The sequence below is a fragment of the Saccopteryx bilineata genome, chromosome 8 (genome assembly GCF_036850765.1).
Source record: "Saccopteryx bilineata isolate mSacBil1 chromosome 8, mSacBil1_pri_phased_curated, whole genome shotgun sequence".
Lineage (NCBI taxonomy): Eukaryota > Metazoa > Chordata > Mammalia > Chiroptera > Emballonuridae > Saccopteryx > Saccopteryx bilineata.
In genome coordinates, this window is record NC_089497.1 from 51,085,394 (window position 1) to 51,112,794 (window position 27,401).

The 27,401-nt window shown below is 38.3% G+C and overlaps 1 protein-coding gene across 6 annotated transcripts in view; it reads right to left on the minus strand.

The window, feature by feature from the left end:
• The window catches only part of GOLGB1 (golgin B1), a 73,672-nt gene that overhangs the window by 25,200 nt on the left and 21,071 nt on the right, over nt 1-27,401 (minus strand). For 3 of the 6 annotated variants that reach the window (XM_066241436.1, XM_066241434.1, XM_066241435.1), the window contains exons 5-10: nt 25,530-25,652; nt 23,968-24,081; nt 22,086-22,488; nt 19,197-19,270; nt 10,620-15,763; nt 7,560-9,471 (exon numbers count right to left, since the gene is read on the minus strand). In XM_066241436.1, the coding sequence (XP_066097533.1) occupies nt 7,560-9,471; nt 10,620-15,763; nt 19,197-19,270; nt 22,086-22,488; nt 23,968-24,081; nt 25,530-25,652 (7,770 nt within the window). The remainder of the gene's footprint in view (nt 1-7,559; nt 9,472-10,619; nt 15,764-19,196; nt 19,271-22,085; nt 22,489-23,967; nt 24,082-25,529; nt 25,653-27,401) is intronic. The other 3 variants (XM_066241437.1, XM_066241439.1, XM_066241438.1) reach the window with 2 other exon arrangements.

A 27,401-nucleotide genomic window follows, 5' to 3' on the forward strand; every position in this document is an offset into this window, starting at 1 on the left:
GGTGATGGAGACAAGAAGGAGGTAGCTGAAATAAGGAGGATTAGATGACAGCTGCCTAAGAAACAACTGTACCTCTAGATACCCTCTTGAAGTCCACACTTTTTGTTACCTTGACAGGCAACTCAAGTTTTATTCTCTGGAGAAGGTAAAAGAAGTGTCTCTGGACTATAAAACACCAGGCACAGCTAAAGGTAAAGGTATTGCTCTAAAGCAGTGGTAGTCAACCTGGTCCCTACCGCCCACTAGTGGGCATTCCAGCTTTCATGGTGGGTGGTAGTGGAGCAACCAAAGTATAAATAAAAAAATAAATGTCAAAATAACCTAGAGATGTTTTCTCAGAACATATGTACTCTGATTTATCAATATCACCTCATTAAAATTAAAAAAACATTAAATACTTAGCACAATGCTCATAAAAAAAAGATAGATTTAACTATAGTAAGTTGTTTTATAAAGATTTATTCTGCCAAACTTAGTGAAAATCCAACATAAAGTACTTGGTAAGTAATTATTATTATATGCTTTAACTTGCTGTAACTCTGCTTTATAAATTTTATAAAGTAAAGTTACTTCCCTACTTTATAAATCACCATTACTGTGGAACCGGTGGGCGGTTAGAAAATTTTACTACTAACAGAGATACAAAAGTGGGCGGTAAGTATAAAAAGGTTGACTACCCCTGCTCTAAAGCAAGAGTGATCAAGTGAATGTCTTCTTTCTGAACGTTTGAAGCCTTTCCCCTACTCAGGTTGGAGAGTGCTGGCATAAGGCCTTAACATCCATGCATGGAATGAAAAAGTCTTCTCTAGAAAATATGACTGTCCCAAGAGGACCTACAACACCAACATGGGGGACTACCTACAGAAAGCTCTGCATGATGACCCTACAATGAAACTTGGAGTTGGTAAATTCCACCCACAAGCTTTTGAAACCCTACTCGTAAACATAAAGAGTAAACCAAGAATTAACCTCACCAAGAATGGTATTCAGACTGAGATGAAAAGAACCAAAAGAGTATTTGAAACAAATTATCAGGGGAAAATGTAATATAGTAAAAGATTTAAGAGAGAATATTGAAAATTAGAAATAAAAAAGTATAAAGAAAACTCAGCATGAGAAAACCTCAAAGAACAAAATTACCACCACTATTTTTGGAATGGTATGAACATATATCCATCAGACAACTTAAAAATGAAGACATCCTTAGAATTTATAAATATGAGAGCAAAAATGAAAACCTCTTAATAGGGTTCAAAAGATGATAATGAGAAAATCTTCTCAATACATAGCAAAAAATAAATAAAAGATAAGAAAATTATAGAGCTAATCCATAGGTCCTACATATAAACTGGATTTTCAAGGGGAAAAAAAGACAACCAAGAAAAAGTATTGATGAGGAGGGGAGTAGTAAGACATAAATCAAAAGATTTCTCAATTTTAATGAGTATAAATTCTTAGATTCAGAGGACTAGACAGAATGATGAATAAAAGCAGAATGAAACCAAAGTACATGATCATGAAATTTCAGAACACAGACTAAAAGATTCTATATATTTCCAGGGAGAGAGAGAGAAAAAGAGAAAGAGACCACTCATATGAAGGATCAGAAATCAGCAGCTTTAGACAATGAAAGCTAAAAGGCAATAAGACCAATGTCTTCACAAATTTTGAAGGTAAATTATTTTCAGTTTATAATTCTATATCCAGCTAAACTATCAATCATGTATGAGAGATCAAAAGACTTTTTCAATAAGTTTACCTCCCACATATCTTTTCCTAGGGAGCTACTGAATGATTTATTCCAACAAAAGATGGCACAAAACCAAGACAAGAGAGACATGGAATACAAGAAACAGAGGTTTAATAAAGGACAGAGGTGAAAGGAGATATTCTAGGATGAAAACTGTGTTTTAGGAGTACAGGGCAACTGGTTCATAAAAGAACAAATCAGAGAATCTAGGAGAATTTTCTTTGTGAAAATGAAATTAATAGGAATAAACATCTTGGGAGGAAATGTGAATAAATGGCAGTAAGTCTTATTTAGAGTATACTGAAGTGCAAAGAAAACTAAGTTAAAAACAATGTCTGAGCTCCAATACTATTTGTAGTCATAAAAATGTAAATGACTGTTCCATTGATCTGTATGCCTGTAAGAAAAAAAAATGTAAATGACTGTTAATTAAACCAAACTTAAAATTATATTTCATCAAGAGAATGGATAAGGAGCAAAGAGAACTAAAACCCTGTTAGCCTGTTAGAATAAAAAGAGGTGATATCTAATTCAAAGAATAAAACATCAAGATTATTAATAGTAGGCATGTTTAGATATGAGGAAACACCAAAATACTAAGCTAAAAGTAAACTGCCTTTAAAGAAAGAGAAATGGGTTGAGGTACTACTGTTTGTTTATCTCATCAAACATGTAGAACTTAATGACATTAAATATGTGTATAAATTTTTTTTTGTATTTTTCTTAAATGAGAAGCGGGGAGGCAGAGAGACAGACTCCCATATGCACCTGACCAGAATCCACCTGGCAAGCCCAATAGGGGTGATGCTCTGCTCATCTCGGGCCCTTGCTCCGCTGCAACCAGAGCCATTTTAGTGCCTGAGAGGCCATGGAGCCTCAGCACCTGGGCCAACTTGCTCCAATGGAGCCATAGCTGTGGGAGGGGAAGTGAGAAATAAAGAGAAGGTAGGGGGAAGGGTGGAGAAGCAGACGGGTGCTTCTCCTGTGTGCCCTGACCAAGAATTAAACCCAGGACATCTATACGCCAGGCCGATGCTCTACCACTGAGCCAACCAGCCAGGGCCATGTGTATAGAAAATTTTAACCCAAAAACTAAAATAAAAATATTTTTTTGTTTTATTTTAAAGGAAAATATATTCTTTATGCAATCCACTCATTCCTCTAGTCCAGATACTCTAAATGTTATCCTTGGAAGAGATCAGAGCATCAGAAAATGTAAAACATTTTCATTACTATACTATTGTATATTTATTATAGAGAAATAATAGATGTTTCACAACTTCATCATGTCCTCTCTATGGAAACAGACAAGAAATTTTTTGTAGGCCTCAAAATACTTAAAGAATAACTATTCTTATCTTAAACAAGTAGTGTTTTTCCTTTCCCTTTTCTAAAATATGGACACTACAGTTCATGTACTTGGTTTTTTAGCTCCCTATTTCTGATGACTGCCAGAAAGCTCAGAGCACTTAATGGCCCACAGTTCTAACAAAGAGTACAGGCAATGTGACATCTCCTTGGAATACTAAACTTACTCCTGGTTTAATCTTTTTCTTTCTATCCTCATTTTCTCCTCCTTCCTAATTCTTGTATTATATTGTCTTGAAAAACTGTTGGTCCTGGCCAGTTGGCTCAGCGGTAGAGCATCAGCCTAGCATGTGGAAGTTTGGGTTCGATTCCCGGTCAGGGCACACAAGAGAATCGACCATCTGCTTCTCCCCTCCTTCTCCTCCTACTTCTTTCTCTCTCTTCCCCTCTTGCAGCCACAGCTCCAATGGTTTGAGCAAAGTTGGCCCCAGGTGCTAAGGATGACTGACTCCATGGCCTTGCCTCAGGCACTAAAATAGCTGGCTGCTGAGCAAAAGAGCAGTGGCCCCAGATAGGCAGAGCATTGCAGGGTAAAGGGCTTGCCTGGTGGATCCCGGTCGGGGCCCATGTGGAAGCCTGTCTGTCTGCCTCCCTGCCGCTCACTTAATAAAAAAATAAAAATAAAAACTTCATATTTTAATAAGCTATTTCAAGTCATTTTCAGAACGAAGTGAGTATAGATAAACAAATATACAGGCAACTCTAAAGATTTTGCTCTCCACTTTTTAGGTAAAAATGTGTGCTTTTTTTTTTTTTCTTAGGGAAAAGTCCTAAGGAAGTTTAGACAGCTATGAAAACTCCAGAATGTTTTCAAAGTTGCTTGTTAAACCCTAGTAGAATCTCCTGGGCTAATTCCTGCCACTTGAATCCTAAGACTTTATTTTGGGAAACTTCGCCTTGACTAAGTAAAGAAGAAAACCAAAGTAGCCTAAATCCCTTTCAGACCTAGATAATCTCTGGGGTTGTCCTGAGGGAAAGAAAGATTAGGGTAGTCAGAGGTGATAAACTTCTGGGGTAGGCTGCATGTTTAAACTGTTAGAAATGGGAATATGTTATCTCTCATATTTACTGAATATGCAGCCAAATGACTGAAAGACTAGAAACTTCAAGGCCCACGAGACAGACTGAGGACAAGATATGTGGAAAGGAAGAGTTTATGGACAGATAAGTATCCACTCAGAAAGTATGCAGAAGGGCCTCAGCAAGTGCATGTATATAGTATCATTACATCACACTGTCAGGCCTTCATGTGATTTACAACCCTGCCTAGGCTTTCTGATTCTTTCATGGCAGATGTAAAAGCCTGTCTCAAAAGTTCTTGTAACTCTCCTAACATGATAGTTTTACAAAATGGAGAAAACAGTGTTTACAATAACAACCACTATTGAGAATAACCACCAATCGCTGATTATTACCATATAATTAACTACCCCTATGATAAAGATCATGGGAAATTTAACCCTTTGAATAGTACAAACATTCATGTATGTCCTCTACCTCTTGACTATCCAAAGTACGACTGTTCAAAAATTTTATTTTAAAAATGTATAAGGCAACATTAAAAAAAGGTAAATGAATATTCTTCTTGTTTCCATAAATTGGTTATCAAACAAACATAATTTTAAGTTAATAAAACTGTAACTGTAACTAATTCATTTTTTGAAAAAAACTCAACTCCTAGGGTTCAGTGAGCATGAAAAAAACTCATTACTCAAAGGGTAAGACAAGTATAAGACATATCAGTAGGAGCTTGCAATCTAATCAGGAAAATAACACACATAGACACATACATACACAATCAAGGCATTATGGGACAAATTAAAAGTACTACAAAAATACAAACAGAAGATAATAGACAATAAAGTGATCTGGAAGTGTAACCAAAGAGGATCTGAGCTCTGAGGTGACTTTTAAAGAGTGGTAATATTTGCCCCAAAAATGAAAATTGAGAGGACATTTTAGTTTGAAGGATGGTAACACGGGTGAGTAGGGAGTACTAGGTAGGATTACTGCATAATGAGAGCAGTTTGGCTGTAATGAAGAGTATGAGTCAGGAAGCAGTAAGAGGGAAGACTGGAAAGAAAGGTGAGGACAAATTATAGGATCTTAAATGCCAGACTAAGAAGTTTGAATCATAAGCCTCATGTAGAGATAGCACAACTTTTAAAGGTTTTGATTAGTGCAGTCGTAGTGGAGTTTCAGAAAGATTTATTCAGCAGTGATATATACAATATCCTGGAGAGATGACAAATTGGAAGCAATAATATTACAACAGTTTAAGGGTAAGGTGTTAAGGACTTATTTTCACTTAGTTAATGGTGGAAAGGAAAAAGAAATATTTGAGTCATATTATGAATAAAGAAATGATGGACCTTGATGATTAGATGAATTGAAATCATAAGCAGTTATGAGCCTTAGGGAACAAAAGACTATTACTATGAGTTCTAGAAACATGGAGATTTTTTATAAAGCTGTCTTGGCTTGTGAATATCCAGCAGATAAAAATGTGGAACTAGGGTTGAGAGATACAAAGTTTAGTCTCTAATATTTATAATAGATAAGAATAGTAAAGCAAGTCACTGAATGAAAGTTAATTCAGAATCTATCATAACAGCTTTGAGGAAAAAGATTTTGACTTAGAAGATAACACCTGGGTGGTATAAATTACAGCTCTGAGGTATATACTGCCCCAATAAAAAACTTTTTGCACCTGCATTCTGAAAGCAATGACAAAAGGTCAAGCTCCTAGGACAAAATCAGCTGAACTCAAACTACTTTAAAAATATAAACAAGCCTGACCAGGCGCTGACGCAATGGATAGAGCGTCAGACTGGGATGCGGAAGACCCAGGTTCGAGACCCTGAGGTTGCCAGCTTGAGCCCAAGGTCGTTGGCTTGAGCAAGGAGTCACTCAGTCTGCTGTAGCCCCCCAGTCAAGGCACATATGAGAAAACAATCAATGAACAACTAAGGTGCCACAATGAAGAATTGATACTTCTCATCTCTCTCCCTTCCTGTCTGTCTGTCCCTATCTGTCCTTCTGTCTGACTCTGTCTGTCAAAAAATAAAAAAATAAAAAATATATAAACAAGTATTCATAAATTGTGTTGATGTCAAAGCCATTGCTGAAGGGAGAGTTTGTTCAGAATACAAAAGTCAAAAGACCATCTATAAATACTGGATATTACAAAAGTCAAAAGACTATCTATAAATACTGGATATTAAGTGTAATATGAATGAACACATTACCTACAAAAAAAAGTCTGCAATGGACTTTACAGTAAGGAAGAATGAATGATCTCTTCACTAGGGCTAATGTTAAAAACTAGAATTTTCAAATTTTTAAGATAAAAAAGTTCAGCCATTTTGAAGCCTTTATTTCCTATTTTGCCTAAGTACATGGGCTTGACAGAGTAGAGACTGTCAAGAAAGTGAAAAGAGTAATGTCACAAAGTAGAATCCCCTGATGACCTGGTTGGCTTATATACATAGTTCTGGTTTTGCCTATGAATCTTGATGATCTAGAATTTTTCAGAATAAAGACCTGGATTAAACTACTAGATCTTACTAACAGCAGAAAATGTAGCATTAGAGATCCTCTTTATCTTTCTGACTGAAAAAAGTTAGGTATGAAAGAAAAGTGAGTAAATGTTTCAGTCTGCAAAGAAAACTTTACTAGTCATTTAAATGTACTATGACAAATTCTGGAAACATTTAGATATGTGTTGTGTGTATAAAATATATAAAACATCTCTCCACTTCTTAGACCTTTTATAACCAACAGAGTGTTTTATGCCAAGGAAATTTATAACTTTTTAAAAATGGTGATGACAAGGCCCTGGCCGGTTGGCTCAGTGGTAGAGCGTCGGCCTGGCATGCAGAAGTCCCGGGTTCGATTCCCGGCCAGGGCACATAGGAGAAGTGCCCATCTGCTTCTCCACCCCTCCCCCTCTCCTTCCTCTCTGTCTCTCTCTTCCCCTCCCGCAGCGAGGCTCCATTGGAGCAAAGATGCCCCGGGCGTTGGGGATGGCTCCTTGGCCTCTGCCCCAGGCGCTGGAGTGGCTCTGGTCGCAACAGAGCCATGCCCCAGAGGGGCAGCGCATCACCCCCTGGTGGGCAGAGCATCGCCCTCTGGTGGGCGTGCCGGGTGGATCCCGGTCAGGCGCATGTGGGAGTCTGTCTGACTGTCTCTCCCCATTTCCAGCTTCAGAAAAATACAAAAATACAAAAAAAAAAAAAATTTAAAATGGTGACGACAGGTTTAAAATATAAATGTTTCTGTGTTTCTCTAAGACCAAACAGAACCTGAGGAATATATATTATACTGTTTCTCAGTTCCCATATAACATGTAAAATAATGTATTTTTTTTTCTTTAGAAATTGTAATTTAAAGAAAGATTCAAAAACTCTCAAAGATCAGAAAGAGAAAACCATACACTTACTAATCTGTCTCGGTCATTTTGGAGTGATGACATAGCTTTCTTTAAACTCTGCACTTCAGCTGGGCTGGTTGCAGGCTGGGCTGCAGACCTCTGTTTCCCTTCCTCTGTCCTGTGGTGTTTCTCCAGTTCCTTCAACAGGTGATCTCTTTCATTCTGTAGACTAGCCATAGCCTTGGAAAAGGACTGCACTTGGTTGTAAGCATCTTCTAGTCGTGAGGACAGGTGAAGCAGTTGCTCATCTTTGGATAAAAACTGTTGGTTAAGTTTCTCAAGGTGAGGCAAGCTCTTATCCTCACTGGAATTCACTGAAAAGGCAGCTTCAGAAACAAGGACATTTCTCTCTCTGCTTAAGAGGCCCCGTTCTTCTTTCAGCTGTGCCAGTTCCCTCAGACTGGTATCGTATTTCCTTTTCAGTTTATCAAGCTCTTCATTGGCGTCGTCTCTACTATTTTGTAGGGAACTCATAGACCTTCCAAAAGACTGGATTTGTGCGGTGAGATCTTTATTTTCTTTGGTGACCACGAGTAATTTTTGTTCCATTTCCACCAGGTCTCTGGCTAGTTCTGCTACCCTTTCTTCTGCTGTTTCTGTTTCATTTCGCATTATCCTTGCATCGTGATGAAGATGCTTTAGTTCCTTCTTCATTTTATCTTCAATTTCACCTACCTTTTTGGCAGCTTCCACTTGAGCATGAACCAATTCCTCTTCCAGTTCTGCAATTCTCTTTTGAGAGGAGGAAAGGGTGGTATTTAAATTTTGCACCTCTTCTTCTTTTACTTTTAATTGGGCCTGACATGGTCCTAAAGCGCCTTCTTCTTGCAAGGCCGTCAACTCTTTCTTTAGTTGGGATATAGATACTTTCAAGCTGTCAATCTCTTTAGATAAACCTTGTTTCTCCTCCTGTAGAGCAATGGAGGACCTCTGCAGATCCTCCTTTGCTTCCTCAGACTTCTTCAACTTTTCTTCTAATTTAGCATATTTACTTTGCAGCTCCATATTCTGCTGAAGTTGAACTTCAAGCAGTTGTTTTTGCTGACAGTCCTTTCTCGATATCACTTGGTTGAGGTCTTTCCTATATTGGACGAGTTCTGCATCTAGCTTGGCATTCTCAGAATTAAGATCATCCATATGACTTCTCAAGCATCGAATTTCTTCCTTAAGCTCATTATTCTCAGCAGCAGCCTCTTGGATGAGCTGGTCTTTTTTTAAGATTACAGAGAGATGTTGCTCTTCCAGCTTTTGATAGTCATCTAAAATACGGTCTCTGTCATCCTGGAGAGAAGACACGGATTTAATAAAGGAATTCAATTGAGCCTTCTGCTGCATGTTTTCCTTTTTGATGGATTTAAGTGTTTCCATGAGCCGACTGGTTTTGTAAACAGCTTTTCTGTTCTCTTCTCCTAAGACAATTTTCTCTTCGTCCTGGGACAGCAGGTTTTCTAATTCTCTCATTTCTTTATCATGTTGCTGGTGCAGTTCAGCAACAGCTTCTTGGATTGCCTGTTCCTTGGCAGAAAGTAGGCTTATAATCTTCTGCTCTTTCGTGTTTATTTCTTCATGCAGCTTACTGGTCAGTTGTCTGGAGGCCTGAAGATCAGTCTCTAGCTGTTCATAACTGAACTTATAATTTTGGATATCAATTTCTTGCTTACTTATTGTTTTTTCAAAGTTGTCTTTATTTTCCTTACATTCTTTGAAAGAATTATTTAAATCAGTCCACTGGCCTCTGAGCATCTTAAGTTCTGATTCTAATTTAGCTAAGTCATTCTGAGAATTGTGGTATAGATGTCGAGTCTCTTCTAGCTGGGACAGAAGTTCTTTGTTTTCCCCCTGTAGAGTATCACAGACCTTTTGTTGAAGCTGGACCTCTGTCTGGGTCTTGGACTCCCAGATCTGCCTGTCATGTTCAAGCCTAGGAAAAAAGAGAAAAGGCCCTAAATTACAGATGTAAAGGAAAAATTACTTGATGCCTAAGAAACACATACAGCATCATGTACTCAGATCTACAAATAAATATTCATAACTAAAAGTGTTCATCTTTGAAATGAAAAGATATTAGTTCTACTGGATGCTCTGTATTTCTGTATTAAAGGTATACTGCACATACTGATTCAGATATTTAAATTATAAACTCCAAAGTATCTTGCTTATTTTAGCGACATGGTTTGGGACACTCTGGAAAGTAATAGTTTCTACTACCATGCTTTACTTTGCTCTAGATAAGTTAATGGTTGGCCCTTTAAGAAATAATCTTAAGGTAAGAGAAAATAAGCAGAAGGATACTATTAAAAGTGGAAGAGTATAAAGTGTGGGCATACTGTTAGTTCTTGAACTTGAAAAGTGACATAAAAATGAAGTTTGACGAAAATTACTCTAACACACATATGCAGTATGAATTGATGAGGACTATGAGAAAGGAAGAAGAGGTTATCACTTGGGAGGGTAAGGCAATGACTTGAGAGTACTATGATGCAAACCCAAACTAGAGCAGTGGAAACAGAAATGAAAAGAAAGGGAAAAATCTAGGAGGTTCTCAACAGAAAGATGGGGAAAGAAGCAGACATGAATTTTCATGTTAATTCAATTGTAGCAGAAAATCATTTGCAAAATAAAGAAAAATGAGAGCAAGAGAGAGAAGTGAGAAAATGTGTCTTCCAGGGAAATTTAAGCCAAAATCAGTCATATAAGAAATAAGACTTTCTTAGCCTGACCAGGTGGTAGTGCAGTGGGTAGAGCATCGACCTGGGATGCTGATGACCAGGGTTCAAAACCCTGAGGTTGCTGGCTTGAGCACAGGTTCACCAGCTCAAGCACAGGGTTGATGGCTTAACGTGGGATCACAGACATGACCCCATTATCACTGGCTTGAAGCCCAAGGTCGCTGACTTGAGCTCAAGGTCATTGGCCTGGTTGAAGCCCCCTAGTCAAGGCACCGCAACTACAAGTTGATGCTTCTCATTTCTCTCACTTCCTGTTTCTGTCTAAAACAAACAAACAATAAAAACCAAAAAAACTTTCTTTGCCTTCGATTACCTTCAGAAGAGCAAAAAATTCATTTACCTAGAAATGTTGATCTTTAATTCCTCCATATGGATGGACATCTGCCTAAGTTGATCCTTTAGAATACTGCAGTTCTCCTCTTTGTGTCTAATTTCTTCTTCTTTAGTTTGAATAGCATCACTGAACTTCCTCTCCCATTTCTTGGCTTCATCTATCACCCTGTCTCGATCATCCTGGAGGGAAGACATGCTCTTAGTGAAAGCAGCAAGCTGGGCCACAGTACTATCCAAATTTTCCTGAAGTTGTTTAACTTCCTTGTCTTTCTTATTCAAAGTATTCTGAACCTCTCCAAATATCTCTTCCAAGAGGACTTTTTCTCTACTCAATGCATCCAGTTTCTCTTGCATATTTTTCTTCTCTTTCAGATATTTCTCTTCTACTTGCTCCAGTCTTCGCTCAAGATCTTCATCCTTTTGTTTCATTTGGCTTTTAATTGATTCTTTATTTGACTGAAGTTCCTTTTTCAACTTGAGATTTTCTGCTAGGACCCTTGCCGCTTCACTTTGAGTGTCATCTAGCAGAACCCTGAAGGTTTTTAATTCTGTGTCTGCCTTCTTACTATGTTCATTAGCTTGAGCCAGATTTTCTTTGGTTGTTTCCAAATCTTTTTGGGACTCAGTTTGAACAAATTCAAGAGCCTTAACAGTTCTCTCTAGAGCACTAATTTTCTCCTGGTACTTGATGCAATCTTTCTGTAGCTGCTTTATTTCTTGTTGTTTTTCTTTTAACAGTTCCTGAAGTTCTTGTGTGTGGCTTTTATTGCTGGGTTCTTTCTGAGCACCTTGTATTTTCTCTAAGTATTCTTTTCGGATTTTTGATTCCACCTGAGATCTCTCCTTGACTAACTGCTGTTTTTCTTCTTCTAATTCACTCATACACTTTTTAAGGTTCTGCATTTCAGATTCTAACTGTGTATTTTTTATTTGGGCGTCTAAAACATCCTGATGATAATTCCCAATGCTTCCATTAAGTTCTGCTAACTGATTCATAAGTCTCTCTTCCAAATCATCTTTTTCTTCTTCTGCTATGTTCTTGAGTTTGCTAACTCTGGCAAGTTCTTCTTGGATTTGCTGATTTAAAAGGTTTATTTTAGTTACTTCTTCTTGAAGCACTTTTAGTTCATCATCCTTTGCTGATATTCGACTGAGTAAACTATTTTTCTCATTTTTTAAAGTCTGGCTAAATTCCATTTCTTTCTGTTTCTCCTCCTCTAATCCAGCAATTCTTTCTTTGAACTGATCAATCTGCTGTAGGTAGTTATTAATTGCATTATGTGAGCTGACTTCCTCACGTGTGTCAGGATTGACAATGGCTTCTGGCATAAAGGATTCTGAATATTCAGGCCTCGTGCTTATACTCAAAGAGTCTTCCTCATTAGCCTCACCTGGGACAGACTGGCTTGCCTCTTCAATGATATGCATTTGGTTATCACGTTTCTCAGTGGCCTCTTGGCTAGCTTGTCTGGCTATATAATCTTCTATCTGATGCTTTAAATCTTGAATTTCTTTATTTAGAGAGTTCTTTTCTGTCTTTAAAGCCTCAAACTCTTTAGAAAGGGTTTCATTCTCTGTTTTGATCCTTTCTAGTTCCTCCTTCATGTTAGAATTCAAAGAAGGTACTTCCATAGTATCTTTAGATGTACCTCCTATAGGGTGTATCTCTGCTCTAAGCTGGTCATTTTTTTCTTCCAACTTTAGGATTTCCTGCTGTTTAGATTTAGCAAACTTCCTCATCTTTGCCTTCATCTCTTCCATTTCACACTTAGCTTCCTGCAACTGCTTTTCCACCTCTTTTTTGCTTGCCTCTGTGCCCCTGAGCTTGCCATACAGTTCTTTTTTCTCTTGCCTCACAGTATCTACCACATGCTGAATTCTTTCTGCTTCATTACTAACATTTTCATAGGACTGCAGAAGAATTTCATATTCTTTTTGTAAATCTTTGTGTTTCTCTTGCCATTCAGTGCTTTCTGCAATCTTAGCACATTTCAAAGATTCAATTTCCTTCACTAAGTTTTCTTTGTCTTCAGTAAGACCCTCCAAAGTTAATTTCTGACTTTCACATAAACTGTTAAGATTTTGCTTTTCCATTGAACATTTGAACATATCTGTGATAAGTTTCTCTTTTTCTTCCTCGAGAACAGCTAACTTTTCTAAGAATGTAGCTTTTTCTTGATTTTTAGTTAAAACTTGGCTTTCCAAATCAGTCAATGACTTGGTGAGACAGTCAATGGTATCTCTGGTTCCAAATAGCTCGTCTTGGAGATTTTTATTTTCTTTTAGCAGTTCTTCTCGGGAAATGAGGGCAGCTCTCAGTTTCCTCAGTATTTGATGTTTTGCTTTACTTTCTTCTCCAATATCTTTTGGTTTTTGCTTCATTTCATCAAGTTCCACATATAACTGCTTGATCTTTTCATCGTGTTCTTTGGCTTGCATTTCCAGCTGTGTATGCAGAGCCTTAATTAAATCCTCTTGTTCTAGCATCTCTGACTGTACTTTAGTTAAGGCTGCTTCTTTCTCATTAAGCTGTCCAGAAAGGTATCTAACTTTTTCCTCCTTTCTGTTTATAATTTCTTGTAGTTCATCTAGTTCAGGCTTTAATTCTCTCAAACATTCTAATCCAGCAAGTTCTAGTTGACTGCTTTCTAATTTCTGCCTCAGGCTTTCTGCAAGGGTTTCAGCTTCATGGAACGCTGTTTTCAGATTCTGGATTTCGAAACCCTGTTTATTTACCTGCTCTTGTAGCTGATATATCTCTTCTGATTTTTTAGTGAGCTCACTTGTTGTTGAACTAACCCTCAATTCTAACTCCTTTTTCTCAGTCTCTATTTCTTCGAGCTGGATTTTAATCTGAGCAATAGAAGTATTGCCCTGCAGAGCATTTCCATCTCCAGGAGAAGCAGGCCAGTCTGGGCACAAGTCAGACTCTAAAAGAGGTTGCTGCTTCATGGCTTTGGATAAAGGTTCTTCTAAACTTTGAGTAGGAGAGCCTGGTTCCTGCTGGTTGGTGCCTGGGAGTTTTCTATCTACAGACTCCCTTATTTGAATATGGCAGTGTTTCAGTGGGTCTCCAATGTTCTCAATTTCTTTGTTTTGCTTATCAAACTGTTCTTGCAAGTGATTATAGTCATCTTTTTGTCGCTTTAGCTCCTCCCTAAGATGTCTTTCTTCCTCCTGTGCCTTTTTAAGAATCATTTTGCGAGAGATTAATGCTTGCTGTAGCTTCTTTTGAAGTTGCTCCTTTTCTTTTTCTAGGTTCAGTATCTTTTCTTCCAGTTCTGGTTTCCTGTACTCACCACCACCTGCAACAGGAGGACTGCTCACCACTGTTTCTCTTACAGGCTCTGCTGAGCCTCCATCACCTGCATCCTTGTTACCTGTGGTTAACTTTCGGATAACTGCTTGGTTTTCAGTGATTTCTGCTTGGAGTAATTCTGCTTGCTGTGTCTTCTCTTGGAAGTTTTGATTCATCTGTTTGATCACAGCCTTTAATTCTTCTTCAGCTGCGGCCTTTTCTTCCAAATTCTTCCTTAAATGCTCTAGTTCTACTTCTTTCTCCGATATTGTCTGTTTTAAAGAAATTTCTATTTCTTGGCATTTGGAAGTCACACATTTTTTTGGGCCTTCTTTACCTTCTTTCCCTTTCTCCATTTCTCCTCTCCCACTCTCATTAAATGGGACCTCTTTTCTACATTCATCTTTCACTTTGGACAATTCCTCTTCTAATTTACTGACTCTTTGTAGAAGTTCTTTTCTGTTAATAAGAGCTGCCTGGAGCTTTCTCTTTCTCTGCTCATTTTCTTTCTTTACAAGGTCTAATTCATGCTGGAGTTCTTCTCTACTTACTAGCCCTGCTGGGTTCAACTCATCAAAAGTCTGTTTAAAGCCAGAAACAACTTCTTTATCTTCTTCAATGTGTCCTTTTGCCTCTTCAGCTCTGGATAATAAATTCAGCTGTTCTTTAAGAGTCTTAATTTCAACCCCAAGAGAAAACTTCTCTTCATTTAGCTGAACCATTTTTTCACTCATACTAAAGCTGATTTCTGTCACTTGCTGGTCCTTCTCCTGGACTGTTTGTTGCAAGCTTTCCACATCTCTCTTTTTCTCTAGTAAGAGTTGATCCATTTTTGCTATTTCAAGTTCCTTCTTTGACAGATCCTGTGAAAGTTCTTCCATCTTATGTGAGATATCCCTCAGACGTTCTATTCCCTCAAGCACTTCACCTTCCTTCTTCTGCAGCTGGCTTTGCAGGCTTTTTATCAGTGTACTCTTCTCAGAACACTGAAACATGAGGTCATCCAGTTCATTCTGTAAAACTCCAATTTTCATATCTTTTGATTTAGCTTCTATACTGAGGTTATAAATCTGTTCAGTAAGCAAGTTGTGATGCATAGTTTGACTTTCATGGTCAAGGTTTCTTTGCCTTTCTGCTTCTGCAAGATTCATTTCCATTTGTTGTACCTGAGCAAGAAGCTTGTCTCTTTCTTCAGATAGAGCAGTAAATGCTCTGTTGGTGTCTTCAGCATTTTTCTTAAACTCATCAATCAACTGCATTAAGTTGTTTATTTCTCTAGCTTTTTCATCTAAATTTCCGCCATAGGCTTCCTCTGCCTTACGAAAGTTAATCTCAAGCTCCAAAATTTGATGTTTTAGCCTTTCCAATTCATGCTGGTGACACTGACAAATGCCTGATGCAGCAGGAGGAGGATTATCAACATCATACTGTTTTGTTGATTTCAATTCTATTCTAGAGTCATTTGAAGACATTTTCTCAGATGTTCTATTTTGATGTTCAATGTTCACCTGCTCTTCTTTTACAGTTCCTGGAAGACTGCTCTCTTCATTTGACATTGAGGGAAAATGCTGCCCTGTATCTTCACACTGTATTTTCACTGTAACTGGAAGTATTCCTTCATCCTCTTCCTGGTTCGTTACTTTTTGGTTAAAGGACTCAGGTTCCCCTTCAGCCCTTTTGTCCTGGAGCTGCAACTTAAGAAATGCAATCTCTTCCTGGGCTTCTTTCATTTCCAACAATAAAATTGACAGTTCTTTATCTTTCTGAAAAAATGTTTTCTCTAGGACATCTTGATCACTTTCTTCTGTAGAAGAGTTGTTCTTGTTGAGCCTGGTACTATCAATCATGCTGATCTATTTTTAAAATATGAAAGAAAGAAAAAGCTTCAATGAAATGTTTTATAAGAAACAGCCTAATTAACAAATGGCATTTAGTGCATTTTCTAAAACCTGAAACATTTTAGTCCAAATCTTCCTCCCACCAAAAAACTGCTAAACACTTGTGCTTGACTGTTGGTGGCACAGTGGATCGAACATCAACCTGGGACATGCTGAGATCCCAGGTTCAAAACCTTAAGATCACCGGCTTGAGTCCAGATCATCAAAATAATTCCATGGTCATTGGCTTAAGCCAAATAATCACTGAGCCCAAAGTCACGGGCTTCAGCAAGGGGTACCTGGCTCAGCTGGAGCCCTCCTGCCTCACGTCAAGGCACATATGAGAAGCAATCAATGAACAACTAAAGTGACGCAACTACAGGTTGATGCTTCCCATCTCTCTCCCTGCCTGTCTCCCTCTCTCTTGCAAAAAACAAACAAAAAAGAACAGAACTGTAAACAACAACAACAAAATTGCTACACACTTTTAAAGTCAGTTTTTATTTTCCAAATTTGACCTCTGAGGTAACCCTCTCATTTCTACACTGAGGTGATATTCATAAGACCTAAGGAAACCTGGAACTTATTTTCTAGATATTCCTTACTTATGAAACTATATAAGTCCTCATGATGTCAACAAAAGCTTAGAAATGTGGCAAAACTATGTATAATGAAACCAATTTTAGCATAGACTAACTGATTTAAACAACTGTTAAGCTCCTGCAGTATCTCATAAATGCTATAATGAAACAACTTTGAACAAAATATTATTTGAGAACCTGCTGTAGACTTGAGATAAATTACCAGGATCAAATAATCAAAAGGAGCTTTGCCAAAGGTTAAGTACAAAATTAAGGACTTATTTGACAAAATACTACCATTATTATTATAAAGATTACTGTGATAAACTGCTCAATCTCTATAAATCACTTCTATAATTTTTTTTTAGGAAAACAAAAGTAAAATCTCATAGTAAATTTAATTAGTATTTTATTAAATGAGTTTGGGACAGTGTATGCAATAAAATATCTACCTTTATCAATAACACCTTTACTTTCCGGAAAAAAATTCCAATTTGACAGAAGACTGTCAAATAATATAGTAGTCAAGAGTACAAACTCTACAGCTTAACTGCCCAAGTTCACAGCCTAGTGCTGCCTTCTACTAGCAGAAGCTGGCACATAGTAAATATTCGATGAATATTCGATGAATATTATCTCAATATCATTCTTAGCCACTGAGTAAGAAAAAAGGTTCATTATTCTGTAATTATTTATTATTTTAAGAAAAGTTATGTCATCAGTTTCATATGCATTATTTTTAATCATTTAAAACTCTTCAGTCTCTGTATTATTCACAGTCACTTTTCTAGAGACCAAAACTAGAAACAGTATTGGGACAGGGAAAAAATTCCTTTATAATTTCTTTATGTCACATTCCTATTTATCCATCCCCATACACATTAAAGACCTGATATAGTCAAGGCACCACTTCTGCCAGAAGATTTCAATATAACTCCTTTTTTGTTCTCTCTCTTAGCCTAAATATTCTTATTTCCTCTTTTCTAACTATCTGTCATGATGTCTGCCGCTCCCTATGGCATCCACAAAGTTTAACTTTTTGGCTATAGTAAAAAAAAAAAAAAATGTTAGCCCATAAGGAGAGGGCTGAAAACCAGAGAATTTAGCTCTTTCTAGTCACTCTCATTATCTTTTCTCCTAAAACTAGCCTGCATCTTTCAGCTGAGTTCATATAAAAATTTTCTACTCTCTCTCATCACCATTCCTTTTGCAATTTCTGTGTGTTTTGTCTTTCTTTTCCATTGTTTCTTATTTGTTCTCCCTTCTGGTTGCTCTGTTTTTCTTTTCTTTTCTTTTTAACAAACTCCAATCTTTCTTATCTGTTATTCTTTCTTGAACTAAGTTATCTTGTTCTCACTAGCCACTGCTGCTAAGCATCTTAAAACACATAGTGCCCCCTGGCCAAACAAAATTTATTTTTATTCTGTCAGTCCTCACATAATGTACAATTTTCAAATATCAGGATTTTTTTTTTAACATTTTGTGAACAAAGACCCAATGGCCCTGTGAAACAGCAATGAATATAAGCGTGGTAGTTAATTTTATTATCAACTTGGTCAAATATTATTCTAGCTGTTTTTGTGATGGTATTTTTAGTTGAGATTAATATTTAAATTAGTAGACTTTGAGAAAAGCCTATTGTCCTCTATAATGTGGGTGGGCCTTATCCAAGTAGTTAAAGGCCTTAAGAAAAAAAATTGGCTTCCTCCAAAAAGAAGAAATTCTGCCAACAGTCTGTCTTCAGACTTGAACTGTAAGTCTTTCCTGAGTCTCTAGCCCAGGGGTCCCCAAACTATGGCCCACGGGCTGCATGCGGCCCCCTGAGGCCATTTATCTGGCTCCCACCGCACTTCCGGAAGGGGTACCTCTTTCATTGGTGGTCAGTGAGAGGAACATAGTTCCCATTGAAATACTGGTCAGTTTGTTGATTTAAATTTACTAGTTCTTTATTTTAAATATTGTATTTGTTCCCGTTTTGTTTTTTTACTTTAAAATAAGATATGTGCAGTGTGCATAGGGATTTGTTCATAGTTTTTTTTATAGTCCAGCCCTCCAACGGTCTAAGGAACAGTGAACTGGCCCCCTGTGTAAAAAGTTTGGGGACCCCTGCTCTAGCCTATTGCTGGCCTACCCTATATATTCTGAATTTGCCAGCTTCCACAATTGCATGAGCCAATTCCTAAATAAATCTCTCTATATGTACATTTCCTATTAGTTCTGTTTCTCTAGAGAACTTGAATACAATAAGTAAGCAGATACTTCTGTTAAGAAACTACATTATTTCTCAAAGCCACTTATGACTTTATCACTGACTTCTTGACTAAAAGAAAATAGCTAATTAAACATAATACAGCTAACAGTAATCTTATGTCAACAGAATATTAAGAAAGCACACAATTATAGTAATTTTCAGGTTATAAAAAGCACCTTCATCCAAAAATACTCTTTAAATATAATCCTAAGTGAAACTGTGTGAACTGATTGGAGGTGGTACAGATTTTATCTAATCGCTTTACTGAGAAACTTTTTTTGAGATGGGCAAAAAAGTTGAGAAAAATGATAACCCAGTATGAGAAATGGGTTATCAAATCTTTTTTATTTGTTCAGGACAAATATGAACCATTATTATAAAGATAAGGATACAAAAAAAACCCAAATATTCAGAAACAAATGACTATATGGGTAATAACCATTATGAGTTTCTTAAATAGACCTCACTTTCTAAGTCATTCTGTCAACATTAGAAAATTGCAGAAGTGTTCAGGTTTGAAGGTTAAGTCCTCTCAGTCTAGTTCACATTTTGGTTATTTTAAGATCACATCACTTACCTCACTGACTTCTCTATCTGCCCCTCCAACTCTATTCTGAGCCTCCAGGAAAGTAATCTGAGAACAGAGTTTTTCTGAAAGTCACAAAATAAATATCCTTAGAATATGTAGTGTTTAAAAAACCAGAGGCATGATATTGTGTGTGAGGCTATTTGAGACGCATGGAATAATCAAGAGGAAAGAGGTGCCCTCTCCCTCCCAGGAGCACCCCCATGCCCTTCTTCCTTCTTTGGCAAACAGTGGTCGGCAAACCGTGGCTGGCTGGCGAGCCACATGCTCACTCAACTGGTGTATGAATCGCACGAGCCCCCCCCCCCCACTGCGTATCCTGCAGCACATCTCCCCTCACCTGACCGAGGGACCCACACCCCCGCGCACACCTGCGCCCCATGTCCTGTTTTGTAGTAGACCTACATTCAAGGGTCCAAAGAGCTGCATGTGGCTCCTGAGCCGCAGTTTGCCGACCACTGCCCCAGAGAAAGAAGCAGAAGGTATTTTGTGGTTCCCAACCTCTCTGGGCCTTGTTTTCCCCACCTGAAAAATGAAGATGGGGAAAGCTGAGGCTTTCTTAGAAAGGAGAGGGGAAAGGGAAGGGAGGAAGGGACAGAGAAGGGAAGGAGGAAGGAGAGAGGGGAAGGGGGAGGGGAGGGAGAAGGGGAAGGGGAAGGGGAAGAGGAAGGGGAGAGGGAGGGAAAGGAGGAAGGGGGCGAGGGGAAGGGGGGAAGGAGAAAAGGGGAAGGAGAGGGGAAAGGGGAGCCACATGCTCCTCAACTCCTGCATGAATTGCAGGTGGGGCTCGCGAGGGACCTACACCCCCCCCCCACCCCCGTGTACCTGCGCCCGCACGTGGTGTTTTGTGGAAAAGCCACACTCAAGGAACGAAAGAGCCACATGTGGCTCGCGAGCTGCCGTTTGCGGACTAGGGCTCTAAGGGTCCCCACTGGACTTCCAACCAGGGGAACAACAGACAGCAGCCACTTGCCTGGCCTAACTCCTGAACTGCTTCCAAGGCCCCCTTTTCTCTGACTTCCCAGTGAGCCCGGGCAGCCCCACCTGGGCTCTCTCCTGTGGCTTCTTCTATCCTAAGCCCTTCCTTGTTTCACTGCCCCCAGTTTTAATAAACGCACTTTCAAAATAAAAAATTAGTAAGAAAAACAGACAAACAAAATAGCTTGGGGGAGATAAAAGGAAAAAGAAATAGAAAGTAAAGTGAAGATATAAGATAGACTCATATTAGGTGATAATAATTAACCTGAGTAAAGAATAATAAATAGTGGAGGCTTTGAAGTAGAAGGACACCAGAGCATGTAATAAGCAGCAGCTATTGTGTAGCATAATTTTGGACTTCTAGGGTAATAAGTTTGCCTTAACTTATCCATACCCTACTATGTTCCTAACATACATTTGTATTAATATAATACTTACAGTGTCTTCAATTTTCTTTCATTTATGTTCACAAAGACATCAAATTTAGCACTAAAAGGGACCTAGCCAGTCTCCTCGATGACCATATGAAGTGAAAAAATGACATGACCTAGCTAATTCAAAGACAGCTGAAATCAGAGTCTAGTCTTCTGAGTCCTATCCCATGTTCTATTATAATGCATGTATCTAAAAAGCATGGTAGTACCTTGGGGGATAAAAGTATTGGGTATTAATATGCCCCCAAGGAGCTTATATTCTTTTTGAGAAGCTAAGATAGATATAGTAAAGAAAAAGTCCCCAGCATATTGCTCATACTATAATGCAAATGTCTCAACACGACCTACACGGGCCCTGATGACTAGATCTGCATTTATTTTCTAACCTCCTCTTGTACTGCCCCTTTTAATATTTAATCTACTCCCCAAACACATCTTTCTGCCTGCGAATGTACAAGGTTATTCATACCTCAAGGTATTTGTACTTCTTTTTCTCTGCTTAGAATGCTCTTTGCTCAGACTCTTTGCATGGTTGTTCATTTTTTATCATTCAGGTTTCAAGTTTTCAGAAAGGCCTACCCTGATCATGCTAATGCTGCTTTCCTCTTCCCACAGGCACACTTGCAGCAACCTGATTTATTTATTTTAATTGAGAGGTGGGGCGGCAGGGAGGTAGGGAGGTGGAGAGACAGATTCCAGCTTGCCCCCAACCGATCCACCAGGCAAGCCCCCTACAGGGCAATGTTCTGCCCATCTGGGGCTTCTGCTCTGCAGCTTAGCAACTAAGCCATTTCAGTGCCTAAGGTGAGGCCATGGATCCATCCTCAGTGCCCAGGGCCAACTTGCTTGAACCACTTGAGCCATGGCTGCAGGAGGGGAAGAGAGAGAGAGAAAGAGAGGGAGAGAGAGTGGGAGGGAGGGAGAAAGAAAGAAGAGGGAGGGGCAGAGGAGGGGTAGAGAAGCAGATGGTTGTTTCTCCTGTGTGCCCTGAGCAGGAATCAAACCCTGGACTTCTACAGACAGGTCCGATGCTCAACCGCTGAGCCAACCAGCCAGGGCCAAGAAAGATCCATCTTTAAAAGAAAAAATAAATCCATGCAATTCAGTCTCCCTACCTATGCACCTAGACCTGGCCTGAGTTATCCACAAATTAATTCAAATCCTACTCGTTTCAGTCACTGAACCCTTCAAACCACAGTCATGTTTCATATCGCATTCTTTTAAATATTTGACAAGTCATTATCAATAGTTTTTAGTACTGCAATGATAATTACAGTATTAGGCAAAACTATAACTTCAATCAGAGACAGGAGAAACACAACAAAGAGTTCAGAAGTAATGTCTTTCTTAATCCTTCTATTGATTTAATTGGTTTGAGCAAATGCCACCATTAACAGATCTCTAAAATTCCAAAGTAGGAACACTCAAGTACTGGATAAATGGGCTTCAAAAGCAATCAAATACTGACCTTCCAGTTGTTGAATGGTCTGGGCTGAACGAAGTGCCTGTTCATTTTTATCTTGCAGAAGCTTTGAATTTTCATTCTTTAGAGCATCATAGGCAGAGTGGAGTTCTTGCTCAGTCTTTTGAAGACTCAAAATGTGAGAGGTCTTTTCTTCCATTTCTGTTTTGTGCTTCTGCTCCAAAGCACTGTATTGGGACTGAAGGTCAGCCTGGGCTTGACCAGCTTGCTCAAGCTGTCCCAACAGATGATGCACTTCTTCCTGTAGGTGGTGTAACAGTGACTCTCTCTCTGCCTTTTCAAGTTCCATCTTCTCCATCAGAATCTTGTACTCCTCTTTTTCTGTTTCCACAGTGTTCCTAAAACTGTTATGTTCAGCTTCCATTTGCTGTAACTGTTGAGTCAGAGTCTAAGATAAAAAAGATAAAGCCTCCTGAACCATAACTATACTCCATCATTTCCATAAGCATAGTGGAGTGCCTCTTCTAGGTGAAGCATGGGCTAGACACTCAGCACCAAACCCACAACTATGGAAGACCATCAATTTTTGATTCTTGATACTTTTGACAGTTTGCATTTATTTGTGCCGTTAATTTTATATATTTACTTATATCATTATCTTTTAATTTGTCTCTCCCAATACAAAATAAGTTCAATAAGAGAAAGAACTGTGCCTGTTTTATCGTCACTGCTCTCCAGCACATATCACACAGTACTCAATAAATACTGAATAAATGAATGAACGAATAAATGAATCCAATCCCTGCCCTCAAGGAATTCCAAGTTCAGTGGGAGAGTCACGTTTTAAACAGATCATTATAATGCAAAATTATTGAGGCCATGAAAGAGATACTTACAAGCAATTAAAAGGACAAGAGGAAGAAAGGAAGAAAATTTACCAAAAGCCACATTTATATAACTATCCATTTGTATCTATCTAGTAAGTGACATGACTGGGATTTGAACATGATTATCTGATGAGAGCCAGGGAGGGGCCTCAGGGTCAGGGTATATGGTTTTTGTTAGGACTGGAGAGAAGGGAATATCTTTCAGTGCAAGAAAGTCCTTCTTAAGGAGAATTGAATATTGAGAAGAAAGGAGATGCCTGACACTCTCCAGCTGCATCCTGCACTCAGGTGACCAAGCAGAGAATGGAAACTGTGGCACCAATTACATATTACAATGTGGCTTTTTGAATGGGATAGGGCAGGGACACAGGGGATCCAAGGGCTGGTAAATGAGTAGCCCAAATAGTCAAACATGATTTCCTATTAGACAGGGAGAGGCAAGAGTCCACAAAAGAACTAAAAATATTAGAGAAACAAACCGAAAAGATCAAGGGACCTCAATGAGAAGGAAGATCAGGACAGTCTAAGAAAGGGAACAAGATGGGTTACACTCAGAAAATGGGATGCCTGAGTTTAAGATCTTAGGATATCAGCATCCTTGATCACCTTTAGATTCAAGGGAATATTGCACGGTGGGATTATTTCAAGCCAACAGAAAATCAACCAGCAAAAAGAAGCAAAGAAAGGACAGTACATAAAGTGAAAGAACCATCCGAGTCAGCGAAGAGGTAAACTGATAGAAAAGAAACTCACCAGAGGAAAATATGACATTCTAGAGAAACCGGGGCCTACATCTAAAATCCCAAAGGAAAAGAACAGCAACGGAAAGATGTGAGATGTAAGCATCACAAGGGAAGAAATTGTACTATACTGTTTTGCTCACAATGCATCACTACCACAGGGAGTACTGGTACATGAAAACAATAAATAAATGCCATCAATTCTCTGAAAACTTGCGACAAAATTTTATACCTGCCACCTGGCAAACTCAAGTAGAAACAAGTGCTCCCAAGGCAGGCAGTAAGGTCAAAAGGCAGTACCTGGTTCCTCTGCTCGGCAGCAGTCAGCTCCTGCTGAAGCACGTCCACGACCCGAGCGCGGCCCAACAAGGCTTCTTCGTGCTCTTCAAGTTTCCTCTGCAGCACCCTCAAGTTCTGAGAAGAAAATGTTTTAGACATAATGTGCTAACAAGTGAGCACTATTATCTGCTTTCCTTTCAAACTGTCATGTAGATTTGTGCACTTAAGATTTTTGGATGTTGAGTGGGACACCAGCATGCCAAGCTCCCCATCCAGCAGCAAGAAGGAATCTCCAAGAGTCTCCTCTAGAGCACTGACAACCACCAAACTGAGATGCAAGCGAGTCCCTGATTTAGGGAGCCTTTTTAATAATTAAAGAAAACAACACATATCCACTTTTGAAATTACGCAGTCAATGTCCTATACCAGGGGCCGGGAACCTTTTTGGCTGAGAGAGCCATGAACACCACAGATTTTAAAATGTAATTCCATGCGAGCCATACAATGACCCGTGTACATTCGGCATTATCCAATAAAAATTTGGTGTTGTCCCGGAGGACAGCTGTGATTGGCTCCAGCCACCAGCAACCATGAACATGAGTGGTAGGAAATGAATGGATCGTAATACATAAGAGTGTTTTATATTTTCAACGTTATTATTTTTTTATTAAAGATTTGTCTGCGAGCCAGATGCAGCCATCAAAAGAGCCACATCTGGCTCGCGAGCCATAGGTTCCCGACCCCTGTCCTATACCTAAAGAACATAGGTATATGTATATACATCTCCTCAACAAAGAGAACATTCTCTGCAGGCAAGAACCATTTCTCTTCTAGTGTCATGCATGCCACATGTACTCAATAAACATTTGTTAAATAAATTAATCTATGATACATGTATACATTAATACTTTACTTTAAAAAGTGTTATATTCTGAAACGTAATTTCATGGTGTATTCTGAAGGACTGCTTAGAACTTGGAAGAAGTTTTCAGTCAAACACAATTAAATGGATCTATTGTGACACTGGAGTGCCTTTAAGTACTACACTGCACTTCACGCTAAATAGGAACAAATATGTACCTTGAAGTTAGTAGATGATAAGCTCAAATAAACAATAAAGCCAATTTTCAAAATATACTCAATGAATTTTTCAAAATAATATTGATTTGATAAAAAAACTTCATGGGTTCAAAATTGATCCTTTTCATCTTTAATGTCTGAAAGTTTAAAACTGGCTTCATTGATTTGACGCTTTGGATCAGGTTTTTAACGTAGAAAGGTAGTAGCCTTGACCAGCAAACCAAAGAGAAACTAATTTCTGACTACATACACTTGCCATTTAAACTCAGCTTTTGAGTACCAACAACCTGGTTAAAGAGGCAAGGTAAGCATAAGAAAAAAGTAAATAATATGGAACAGAAGAACAAGACAACCAAAAAAAAAAAAAGCCAGTGAGCACGCTAAGACCATGAGAAGAGCAGTGGGTAAAGGTGAAAAAGTGGCTGTGACAATTACACTTTTTGGTTAACGTGATTACACGTTAACCAAAATGAAAGTCATTCTACTAAGTTTTAGCTACACACCTGTTGCATCTCTGTTTCCACCTCTGCCTGGGTTACTAACTGAAGAAGCTCATCCTCATGAAGACGAACTTGTGTTTCAAAGCGGGCATCTTTCTCTCGGACCACCTGCTGCATGGAACTCAACTAAAGACACACACCAGAGAAACTATACAAGTTACACTCCCCAAATATCACACAAACAAAACGCACAGACTATTCTCCAAGAATAGACACTGAGAACTGACAGACAATAGGTTTTTAAATTATATAAATTTTGAATGCCAAAGTTGATAATGTTGGAAGAGAGACAGGCCTGACAGTAACTTCTAAATGTGACAGAAAGCCTATTATCAAATTCAAAAGTCAGTCTAAATATAAATTTTGATTGCAAAGTATATTTCCATGGTTGCTAGAAATGTTTAAATATACAATAAGTATATATTTTTTTAATTTAAAGGAGATTAGAATATTAAACATACAAAGTAAAGTTAGAGTTCTGTTAAGCCCTATACACTTCTTTTAGTATCATATTCATGGTCAAAAACTTGCAATGAAATTCTCATACGTCAAACCTCAAAGGAAAGGATCTTTTATTCAGGATTCTCTGCAAATGAAAACATGAATCTTTCTTTCTAGACTTATTTTCAAAGAGTTGCTTCTACCAAAGGGCTTTGTGTATTTCCAAACTCAAACTACCTCTCCAGAAAGCTATTTTCAGCTGTCATTATTTGAAGGCTTCTAGCTCACCTTCATTTGTAACTGGCTCTTAACAGAATGAAATGGAAATAAACTGACTGACGGTGAGCTGCCCAGTATTAATGCTGTTTTGTTTTGAGGTTTTGTGTGTGCCTGCTTATTCATTTTCTTAAGATCTCTGCTGGAGCATGCCCACCAGCTATCAGGATGTCCATTTTGCTTTGGTCCTTAACTATTACTGATTTCTCAATTTGTGAAATCTTAAACTGACCTTGGCTTTCTTTAGTGATAGGACAAAAATCTTCAAAATTTTTGTGTGATTATCTGAATTTTGACATCACTATGAACTTGGACTCCTGTGTTTCAAGTGTATAGGCACTAGCTTCATGAGCCGAACACATCTACACATCCTTTCCCAAAAATATACCATATTCTTTTTCTTCTACCAGATTTGACTCACACCATTCACCACAAATGGAATACTTTCTTCCACCCTGTCTAGAATATTGTCTATTTGTCACAATTTTGCCTAAATACTGACTTTTCCATGTAATCTTCCTTGGTTGTCATACTCAAAGTAACCACTTTCACTTCCCAAAATCCTCTCAGTCTGTACTGCTGTTGCTATGCACTTACCTGGAACAACTTGGATTATGATGGTATGTTAATATGTTTATATATCTTGGCTTTCCATGTTTTAAGCCATTCATGGGTAAATACTTTATTTTGTATTTTTCCGTATTAAACTGCATACAGTGTTTGCATATACATGCCCTGGCTGGTATCTCTGTTGGTTAGTGTCATCCCCATACACCAAGGTTGTGGGTTCAATCCCAGGTCAGAGCACATATGAAAGTCAAACAGTGAATACATAAATAAGTAGAACAACAAATTCACTGTTTCTCTTTCTCTCTTATATCAATTTATAAAATAGAAACAATAAAAGCTAATAGATAAATGTAAGGATTTCAGGATATGCAATTTTAACTGTATATACAGCAGAATACCCCTCACAGACAGAAGGCACCACTAATATTCTGAGTAATCAATAACGTAAATAACTGATGGATAACTATTGTGCCAGGGCACTTCAGGAAAAAAAAATGTCACGAGTCAAAAGCATTCAAAAAAGAAAAATATGGGGGTTAGGTGGTCAAACTGGAAATTCAGAAAAACAGAGAGAAAGAGTTGAGGATA